This window comes from Anastrepha obliqua, chromosome 1 (genome assembly GCF_027943255.1).
Source record: "Anastrepha obliqua isolate idAnaObli1 chromosome 1, idAnaObli1_1.0, whole genome shotgun sequence".
NCBI lineage: Eukaryota > Metazoa > Arthropoda > Insecta > Diptera > Tephritidae > Anastrepha > Anastrepha obliqua.
In genome coordinates, this window is record NC_072892.1 from 100,882,475 (window position 1) to 100,894,339 (window position 11,865).

At 35.8% G+C, this 11,865-nt stretch overlaps 1 protein-coding gene across 1 annotated transcript; it reads right to left on the minus strand.

Moving 5' to 3' along the window:
- Positions 1 to 4,852: 4,852 nt before the first annotated feature.
- LOC129253332 (SH3KBP1-binding protein 1) lies at positions 4,853 to 8,485 on the minus strand. The gene is made up of 5 exons (XM_054891650.1): positions 8,132 to 8,485; positions 6,644 to 7,944; positions 6,424 to 6,543; positions 6,223 to 6,362; positions 4,853 to 6,167 (listed from the first exon to the last, which is right to left on the minus strand). The coding sequence occupies exons 1-5, from the start codon at positions 8,185 to 8,187 to the stop codon at positions 5,325 to 5,327; spliced, it is 2,460 nt and encodes an 819-aa protein (XP_054747625.1). The 5' UTR covers positions 8,188 to 8,485; the 3' UTR covers positions 4,853 to 5,324.
- Between the last annotated feature and the right edge of the window lie 3,380 nt (positions 8,486 to 11,865).

Here is an 11,865-nt window from a genome sequence, read left to right on the forward strand (position 1 = left end):
AAGTATATTAGTGAACGAAGGATATTCGTTTCCGATAATAGGTAATTATTAGAAATACCGGTTTTTTAAAAACTCCTGTTTGTTTGTCCATTAATTTTCGACTTCTGTTTATTATTGTATCTATTTATAGTGTAAAGAAGGAAAATATTATTTTATTTGTTTTGTTCATACCCTCGTGCTTTCAAATGCTTGCATGTTTTTCCGTCAAGTTAAGAAATATATATTTTCATATTCCTTTTCGAAGCCTTTTTAAATTTAAAAATCTACTTTTTGTTATAAAAAGGCTATCAAACTACACTGATATAATTGATACAATAATAAGAGTTGCTATTTAACGCTATCGCGACTAGTTACCGTTGTTCGCAATCCCGTGCACAAGTCATAAAAATTTGGCGGAAATTCATACTAAATATTTAAAAAAAAAATATATATATATATACATATATATATGAGCTAATAGGGAATATTATATAAAAACTCTGTGGTCAGCATTAGAAATTACTCTTTTTTTACTAAAAACTGTATGACATAACTTTTTACAAGCATTCATGGTTTAAAAAGACAACAGTTAGTGACCGCTATAATGATCAATAGTCACTTATTTTGCCTAATGGTCTTTGGTATTGAATTGACTTTACCTTTTTTGCATTGAAACTTCATTCTTGTTAAAAAAACCCCACATTATTTGCACATCCATGCATATATAAAAAAAAACTGTTCCAACAAATACTATTCCATAGATAAGCCAAAAAAGTTGCGCATAAAAACAAAGTACTTTCAAGGGAAATACCGTTTAGCTATACATAGAAGCTGTTTCTAGTAGTAAGGCCTTGCAATTCTAAATTTCGAACGGTGATCCCGTTAAATATATTAAATGTATGTATGTACATATATCTATATATATAAATGTATACACCCACACCTATAAATTTACATTCTACAAGAAAGAAAATACAATTATAAATTAATTTAATACGAGTATTTTTTCGGTTGTACAAAGTATTATACAAAAAGCTAAACAATGCAAACAACAACAATGTAAAAGTAGTTTGAGCCCAAAAAATTATCACGCCAATCGCCTAGCGACTTTCGAAGTGTATAATAAAGAAAAAACCGAAAACATTAATTTAATAGCCTTGCGCTTATCACTATTGTTGATAATCAAGGTAAAAAAAAAACACAAAAAATGAGAAAGTGAATGTTCTATATTAATGCAATTATGCAATATTTATTTAATTTTGTTGTAAATGAAATAATTTAATACACATACATATATAGCACAATTTATTATTTTAGTTTGACTTTATTAAAAAATAAAATTTGTTAGTTTTTTTTTTGTGTATTTATATGTCACATTGTTTTCATCTTTTGTGCTTTTGTGCAAATTAATGTATGTACAATGTTTTAGTTTAACGTTAAATTAGTTAATAAAACAGCAAACTGAAATGTATTTATATGTATGTACTTGAAAATTAAAAATTAAATATTTGGTTCTTCCGTTTTTTCATGCAGATTATTACCGTGTCAGTTATTTCACTACAACATACATACATATATTTATTTGTGTGTCCGGTATTAAGCCTAACGAAAATAAATTATTTACAACCACGTTTCATATTGTAAATTACTGGCATGTAACGGTACATAATATTAGTAGCAACCATTCACTTTTAGGTTTTTGCTTTTGTTGCAACGGTAACAGAATAGTTGATGCATGACTACCCTTCGGAGGCAATAGTAAACTTCCGAATGTATTTTAACCACGAAAGAGCTTCTCATAAATCATCTCACCAGCCGTGCAGAAGTGGCATAAAATTGTAGATCCCTCCATTTGTGAAACAGTATCACATACGGAAGGAGCAGTTCAGCAATATACCCAACTGCTGGAGCAACGTTCCTTTAACAGCTAAAAATTCATCGCAGTTGATCTCTTGATGTCCGTACGCTTTCAATCTAGCGTAGAATACCGCAGATTTTTTTCATTATAAATGATTGATTTAATATTTCGAGAAAGCAATCAGTCTAGTGCCTTCTATAAAATAAATGTGAAGGCGACTTAAATTGTTTTATCAAAGTACACAAATATGTAAGTAGGGGGAAACGTGGCGTGAGAACCTCGGATTCAGTGAAGAAAGTAGAATTTTCTTTCAGAGTTAATGAACAATCCAGTGCCTTGAAAACAACTTACACTTCAAATGAGCTGATATCAACGTTTTCGACGGAAACCCGTGAGATAATAGTAGCAACTTAGTATTCCTCGATCATCACGCTTAAGTTGCTCTTAATAGTGCCGTACCGTAGCCATAACCGTAACCATAGAAATCAGCTGTTCTGATCCAACAAATGGGCATCACTGAAAACGGTTATAGGTGCCGGACCATAACGCCATAACCATAACCGTAGCCGTATGTAACTATTTAATTTTGGTTTTCCCCCGTAACCGTAAACAGATGTGAAGTACTTTACATTTGTTTCGATATTTGCAATACAGATTTGAATATAAGAAATGAACGGCGATAAATTAATTGACTTAGTGGAAAATTATCCGTGTTTTTATGAGAAAATGCAAATGTCATTAATTCTACTTCAGTATCAGCTGTTTATGGTTACGACGTGTCTAATCGACAAATGCTCTAATGTTGCGGCTATAGTTATGGTTATGGCTATGGCTACGGCAGCGCTAATTTCGGCTTTATTCCATTCCTACAGACAAATCAATTTTACCGAGCTTCAAGTGTCCTTCTGCTCATCCCGTAAATCAAACCCCCTAACTTCCGCATAAAACCGGTATTTTTAGCAAAACAGTGTAAATCACATTCAAAATTTAAATTCTATAACTGGTGCATCAACATAAGATGGCGAAATGAGGAAATCACGTAAAGATCAATCATTTCACCTCTGGTTTGTTACCAACTAACTACATTAATGTATGTGTGTAATTACCCAAGATTTAAACGTATTTTAACAAACTTAAGAGCAACGTGCGGAAAAAATACATATAAATGATTACTCCAGCCTTAAGAAACTTGAGGTGCTGATTTTGGATTTTGAAGTAAGACAATCATGCTCACATATGAACATTTTTGTTTTTAATTCAAAAAGCCTTACATAATTTTTGTGATATTAATTTTTTTCATACATTTTTTTAATTTCAAATTTTTTACCATTAATGTCGATATTTTAAAAGTATTGAGTTAGGATTGAGTTACGGGAGGTAGGGACTACTTTTTATTAGAAGTACACTCCAGAAATTCAATTAAAGGCACCTGTTTTTTCCTTCAAAACTTTTGAATTAAAAACTCTAAAACATAATTTTGTTTATATTATGTAACAATATTTATTAGGAGTGAAACAAATAAAAAATTTACCTTAAATGCGGAATACGATTAAAAGTAAAAAAAAACCTTAAATTAATAAACTCCAAGGGGCAGCCCAGATTTATTTATCCCTTCAAAAAATCCTATTTGGCATCGAAACAACAATACTCTGAGAGGCGTATTCGAAACCATTCTTCCATAACGACATTACACAGCTCTTTTAGCGACTGCAACTTACGTCTTCTTGCGTATACTCGAAAACAAAGGTTGCTCCACATTATCTGCTGGAATATGGAGTTTGCGATTGACAGGTTTTAAACAAACTTAATCAAGAAGTTCTTCTTCTTGATTAGCGTGATAACCGCTTACGCAATTTTGGCCTATTAACCGGTGCCAGTTGGAAACACCAAATCACCGCATCAAAAACTTTCGTAGCCGCTGGATCTTTATTCGCTGCGCTATGTCTATGTCGTCGTAAAGCTCATTCAGCTCACTGTTAATCACGACTTAATTTTACGTTAAAAAAAAAAAACAATATTAAACTTCAAAACGGTATTTATTAAATAAAAATTTACTTTTCTCCTCCATAGGGAAAATTTGTATATTGCGCTTGATTAGCTAGTGATGACCATCAGATGACTCAGCATTTTACTGACAGAACGATGACATTGGCATTGCTGCAGAACGTTGCAATTTCATAAAAAGTAACACTGCGACAGTTATTACGGCTCGAACAAACCCATAACTTTTGGTTTTTCTTGTTTGACAGGTTTGTGTAAAACAAATTTAATTTTAATTTTAACGATATTATTTATTGCTGTTACTCAGGGTTTCATTTTACTGGCAATTTGTATGTTAGTCATGCCAGTAACCAGTGAGCTCAGGCCCATGCCGAGCGATAAATAAAATCAGCACTTTAGAATTACTCGAAAATTGAATGGATTTACAAGCAAAGAAATGAATGCCTTTAATTGGATTTCACAAAATTCTAATTACCAAACGAAAAATTTGGAAGAAAGATCTAACAGTGCTTGCATTTTAAAGCAAAACATAAAAAATATTCAAAACGCAAATTTAAAAGTATAAATGCCAGGCATTTAATTGGATTTCGCATTTAATTGAAGAAAAACAAATCAAAAAATTGCGGGCTCTTATTTACTTGGCATGATGATCCGTAGGTAAGCTGATTTGACAGCTTAAGTAAACATCTTAAAGTTCTTACGTAACTTAAGTTTACGTCTAGAGTGATTGCATCAAAAAACTTCTCAAGTTGAAACTTATCATCGATCGTCAACATCTGATAAAATTATGGATTTTACGATTTTTTATGAATTTCCATTGTTATTAACCACTTCAAAATACAGATACACATGTTGCTTTATAAAGCATTCCACTTATTCCAAACACACGTTTTCGATCTGAAATTTTATGTTTTGAGCAGATTCATTTTCTTTTTTTATATATTTAAGATAACGTGTATACGTATGTAAATAAATAACACATGCAAAAATTTAGAACTAATAGCAATAAACCTATTTTTATGTGTATATTTCGATATATTTCGGGCAAATCTGTGCGCAATAAATCTCAAACATGTATGTAGTGATTGTATAAGTAAATATTGTACGAATGATTTGTCGCGAAGCGCATTTAAAATCACTTAGAGAAAACTAAGGAAATATATGTATAAAAACCATGAGACATAAAAACTCGATAAATAACATCTAGACAACAAAAATGAAGAAGGGGTTGTCCCTTTACCTACATTCTCCACCCTCTTCCCCAGACACGGGGCAAGACATGGTATGTTTAAGGACGTCGCACCGTAGTTGCCGCCGTATACCGTAATATGAAAATATATATAATCGAGCAGAGCAGTATTTGCAGCATTTCGACAATGTACTCTAACTCTAAGCTAAATGTGAGAAACGATGAAACGCGCCCGACCAACGCCGCCTCAGCAGCAGCAATAGCTACCGCTGCTACTGCACACGCCGCTTCCGCATTTCATTCGTCGTTACTACCATTGCTTGCCGCTCCCTGCTGCTGTTGAGGATGTTGTTGTTGCTGCTGTTGCGTTTGTAATTGCTGCAATTGCTGTTGTTGCGGCTGCTGTTGCTGCAACAGTTGCACTGCTGCATTGACAACTGATTGCTGTACTTGAGCTTGGGGTTGCTGCTGCAGTGGAGCAACTTGTTGCTGATGCGTGTTGTGCAATTGATTCAACAAAGCTACGTTGCTCGATTTCATACGTGCTATTGTGGCATTTGCCACGCCTCCAACCACTGATAGACACGGTGACATACAAGGCGTTGAGCTGAGGCTATTGCTGATCTCACATTGGTCAAGTAGGCGGAGAAGCTCATGTGTGTCGGGTCCGCCGGATGTTTTCTGCTGAGGTTCACCTTTCGAAAATAACGCCAACGCCGTTGTAAGATCCCACATTTGAATGGCACCATTACAGTGACCCGTCAGAATGAAACGTGAGCCCATACGTGATGACACTTCACACTCGTCTACGCAGAATGAAGTAATAGTTGAGCCATCTACTGATTTTATAATACAAACGCGATCACCATTCGAAGCCAAGCGCACATAAAGCTGATCCGTTTCAGGCACTACTTTTTGCACAAAAATATCTTCGTTGTAATAGCCATAGGGTCCAAAATCGTTACCGGCCGCATAGCTGTAATGTGAATCAGTGGCTTCGAGTGATACAATTTTAAAGGAGGCCTCAGGCGTGGAGCCCGGTTGTGTAGAAAGCATGCCACGAAAGCGGGTCAGTGACCAGGTGCGTACGTGATGATATTCATTGCATACGGAAACCAGATATGCTTCCAGCAGTATAACCTGAAAATAGTTAAACTAACTGTAGCAATGACTCAATGGCAACTCAGATATTTACCTTGGTTACTGGACTTTGGTGTACATTAAATGTTTCAAATAAATGTGGTCCGTGACCGGCGGTCTCCGGATGTTGTACAATAATACGTACTGCTCCCGATTTCGTGCCATAAGCTATCTCTATCCAATTTCCACTTATGCCTGAGTCATTACCGGAATTGTTTACATTAACTTTTTTAAAAAGTAAAAAGCAAACACTTACTTGAAGTTTTTGGAGTAAGATACACAGAAATAGCTGTAATGGGATCCAATATCGGGTCTTTATATAATTCAGTCACTAATAAGTCATTATCCTTCATGCGCAAAGGAAACTTTTGCATATCTAAATCGGTAGAAAAAATTCAACATTAGAAATATTCAAAACCTTTCATTTGAAATCACTAAACTATTATTTCTTACGTTTTATTCAGTTTTCAACTCACCTATATAATAAATTGAGCCGTTATTGCAACCCAACAGCAAAAATGATCCTGCTGAGTCAAAAGATAGAACCGGTACCAAATCTTGAATCTGCCAGTGCTGAGTCATGGCGTGCCACACACCTATTTTTCCAGACGAAGACAACGCCACTAATTGGCTGCCAATAAAAAACAAATATTCTACTCGTACATTCAGATTGAATGTTCCAATATCGGTCTTATTCCCTCCCTCGTGTATGCTCCATAAACGTATTTGGCTGCCGTATGAAATTGCCACCATTTTGCTAGGAGTTGGTTCGGCCGTAGAAGTGTTCACTTTTGAATTAATCGCCATTCGTTCAATAGTTGAATCTATATGGGGCGACGTAAACACTAGTTGCCAACCACTTGAGTCCTTCACGCGATAGCAAGTCACAAAATGGGCATAAGCCACCGCAATCCAATTCTGGTGCGCCTTAATTATCTGAACACGCATTGGATCGACCCAGTTGGAGTTCAATGTGGGACTAAATACCAATCCTACATCGTTTCGTATAAGCTTATTCAGATCGGCTGATGAATTACGCGAATGCCGCATGAAATCGAGTGAAGCGGTGCGTGAATGTGTCGACGAGGACCCGGCATTAGTCCAATTACGTATTTCACCACCAACATTGTTGTTTGTGCGACCGCACCTCAAATCCCATGAAGAGTTTCGCGAATGTGAGGATGAGTGTCTGCTGGATGCAGAAGCAGTTTCGGGCACGCGAACCATCGATCCAGGACGCGCATTTGCCGGTGATCCCGATACCAAACCTGATGAAGTCGAAGGCAAACAAGGTTCCTGTGGGACTGTGGAACTGTATGCGTTGGTTGCACACGCAGCACTTATACCACTACTATTGGATGTTCTATAAGAGGGCAAATCGGCGCCAGCAGATGGACGATCTTCTGGGGCAGCAGTGCCTGACGAAACAACTGTTGCATTAAGTGCATCATTGTGAGGCATCAACGGCGGTGGTAAATATCCATAAAAGAGCACATCACCACATGATGAATGGTTTAAGTCTTCGCACAGTGCTAGACGCTTGATAAGCGGCGTGATACCATAATACTCAGATTCGTGCCGCAGTGCGCGTATTTCACAGTTTTTGATATCGATATCCTTGGTTCGTAAATAGTTGAGAATGATTGAGAACAAAGTGGGGTCTCGGTCAATGAATATAGCGCCAGTTTCATCGCGTAAGCTGGAAATTCGCCCACTCAACAGTGCCGTAAAAAATGTATCAGGTATCCACGTCAGCGTTTGGCGTGAAGTAGAAAATCTACAATGTATTTGTCAAACTATAATAAAATAAACCCAAAAACTGCCAAAATAAAGCACAATCGCCAACTGGTAAGCATACATTAGCGTTTATTGACAACACAACAAATCAAGCCTATAAATATGTTTATATGTATGTATGTCTTTGCCAGCTGAGCGACATTCGTTCCAACCAACAAGCGACTTACCGCTGTCCTCCAACATTTAGATTTACTAGATCGCCACTGTGCGCATAGTAGCTCATCGCGTTGCTGATAGTGGTGCAGATGGTTCGACTGCCACTATACTCCTCAGCCTTTATCGTGGTCACTCTAGAAATTCCGACACAACAAAGAGCGCTTGCTTACCTTATGTCAGTGTAAATGCATTTCATTCGTATGTTAGGTGAACTTTGCGATATCTCCTCTGTAAGTAACACTTCACTTTTGATATGGAAATTATTTTGTACACTATATTTAAAGTTAAAATCTATGATGTTTCACAAATGGAATGCAAATGGAAATGGAAAATCCTTGCAGTAAAAGTGACGTTGTTGCTTTTTATTTACGTATCAATGTTGCCACCAAAATATAAGGGAAATTTTATTTCTAGGGTAACAAATACGAAATTCGTCTTATTGGAACATTTAGAAAATACAGGGAATATTTAAAATACAAATTTATATACAGTTATGTTGATATTAATAGCAGTACTTACGTGGCTACGAAAGAACCGCAGCTTCATTCAAAACGAATGCACTTCAATTTTTAAATCTTTTCATTATTCAATTATGGGATAAAAGCAAATATTTTGTATTTACATTTACATGAACCGGAAAAATAAGCGAAAATCTCTATGCGAAAATAGAAAAGGTCGTAAAACCATTTTTTTAATAATATAAAGAGTGCCAGTAGCAATGACATTCTTTATCAGTACGCAAACTTGATAAATAAAATATTTGATCAAAATGCGTTACGCAAAAAATTGGTACAAAAGTATATGTACATAGCCAAAAATGTTTCAAATTAGAGGAATCGAAACCCATCTGCCAAATAATGAAAATGTTTCTTTTAAAAAAGAAAATTTACCGAAGAGACATCAAACTATAGGATCCTCTATTTGCGGACAACACCCAAAAATTTGGAGGGAAAACTTTATTAAAACTCCCTTAGGGAGCGCATTTGCTAACTTGGCCTAGAATTTTAAAATATTTATTTACACGATGTTGTAAAAAGTTCCTACCAATAGGATGATGAATACATTATTGACGAGCATTCACTTGGCAGTAACAGGAAATTTCACTTTTGCATACGCTTCAAGCATCTCACAACTTTCGCCTTCTGTGAACCAACTACACAAAGGGTGGGGCTAAAGTAAAAAGGCGAACCGTGGTGGTTCAATTTCGACATGTTCTGCATAAAAATCGGCTAGAGACCAGTAGATGCGACTGAAAGCGGTGCTTTTAATTGCAGCAAACGGCTCGCTCTTTAAATCCTCAGATTGGGTCAGGCACTGGACTGGCGACCAGCCACATAGAACCGACTACCAATGATAAAATTTAAAAATTCTTGGATGATAACACAGGTCTGCAAAAAAATGAGTTCGGAATGTCCTATAAAAGTGTAGTGTCATTTCCGAAGTAATTTTTTGCGTAGAGTCCGAATCCGGGGTTTAAATTGCTCTATCACGTCAGGATTTTGAGATATCCTAACCTAAAAGTGCAAAAAACGCTGTTTTTGTCCATTTTTGAGGTTATGTAGCTACGCAGATTTTACTCTTCATAAAAAAGTAAGCATAGTATTTTAAAGTATAAGTCTTCCTCTTTTAAATGCCGTTGAGTTTGCTCAAATATCTTAATTTTTCACTGAGATAAACATAAACGGCAACGTTCGACATCTGACTCTGTCCTACTTGAGTGAGCATATATATGTATGTAATATATGCTCACTCAAGTAGGACAGAGCCAGATGTCGAACGTTGCCGTTCGTTTGCTTTGTCGTTCGTTCCGCGCTTTCGCTTGCAGTTCATTCAAGGTAACGGCAATGAGCAAGGTAACGACACATTTTTTCGTGCGTGCAGCCGGCTAAATCGAATTATAAGACGTTATCACGTCAAAATGTAATGCTACCTTATGCGAACGAGAATTTACCAGTAATTTGGAAATTTCAACAAGACAATGATCCGAAGCCCACTTCTCGTGTGTCAAAAAAAGTTTTTCGAAGACAGTTCGATCACTTTTCTGGATTGGGTATCTTCGAGTGCGGACTTAAATCCAACAGAACATCTTTGGAACGACGTAAAAGATGCATTAGTACGCAAAATATCATAAATTTGGATCAGTTATTTGAAAAGGCCTAGGCAGCATGGTAATACATTCTTGTTGAACGTGGTCGAGTTCTAATAATGCCAATGCAAAGGCGCTGTGCAGCAGTTATAAAGCAAAAAGGATTTTCAACAAAATATTAGTTTATACTTTTCCCTTTCGCCTGCATTTTTTATGATTTGACTTTCATTTTGCTTCTTTCTTTAGTATTTTTTTAGTGACTGTATATAGCAAATTCGCGTTGAAATCCAGGCGACCTTTCGAGTGTTCGAGAAAAAAATTAAAAGAACATAACGAGACAGCAAGGCTCTATGTCTCCACTTAAATGCAGGCAATTTTTGCTGAAAGACTGGACCAATCCAATTAGCCTATATTAGAAACCAAGCCACTTTCTAGACATATGAGAAGCCATTTCTGTGCTCGGAATCCACCCCTCACCCATCGCAGCAAGAGAGATCGGGTCTCCTCGTAACACTCTCGCAAACACATTAAGAATGACGCCGCAGTAGATTCTAGCATACCAAACATATGAGAAGCACCGCTCGATGATACTGGCCACCTCTTAAGCCAACTAATATTTGATCCCATTGATGGTTCGATGCTAAAATAAAACAACATTATTTTTCGTTTTACATAAACTTTGATTTGTAATCAGTATTATATCTATGTATGCATGTATGTATTTATAGTTATACGTCATTGCGTATGTGTAGTATTTAATATGCATTTATTTCTTTATATATATATTTAATTTTGTCATTTTAAACTCTAATTTATGAGTAATATGTAAAGTTTGTGGTTATGTTGTAGGTAAGTAATACATTAGTAAATCCATTGCTTCAATTCTTATCCCGTTGTAAGAAATCAACGCCTCAAACTGGTTGGTCCAGCATGAACGCCAGACGAATCGGAAATTTCGCTTTGGGCCAGTTGCATTTTCATTTATCTTCAAACAGTGTTGTTAGACGCTTTTCTTTGCTGCTACTTATTTTTTCTTTTTAATTTTGATAATTCTTGATTGCACTATAATTTGCGCATCTATCGTTAGGATTATTTTATTAATTATGACAGATAGTTGAGTAAGGTTGCATATATTTGTATTTGTTTTCTTCTTCTTTAAATTTACGACAAACAAACGCTAACTTGAAATTCGCAGCACAGCTGCAATAATGCGGTATTACAAATACAATAGTAGTAGTTCAAATAAGTATATAAATTGTCATTTCACTTATCTGTGATTTACTTCAAATAGAAAATGGTTAAAAACTTTATTAGCTAACGGAAATTTGCGATCGATCTAGTGTTAAATATTCTATAAGAGCTGGCGAACATGTACACAATTTTATGTATGACTAAACAAAAACATAAGCTGTAACCTCACGTAGTTACAAAAGTTTTTAAATAGCTTTGAAAAAACCACTAAAAAATTAGTGCAATTATATAGTGCATTATTAGTTTTAATTTATAGGTAAATTGACAGTTTGACAGTTTCCGGTATTTAATTTCATATTCGCCAACTCTACTACTAGCAATGGCGGTGTATCAGATTTGTGGTGGGAATGGGTGTGGGCCACCATGAGACTCGCGTGTGTTTCGTGTTGGGATGAAGTTTACTTTTTT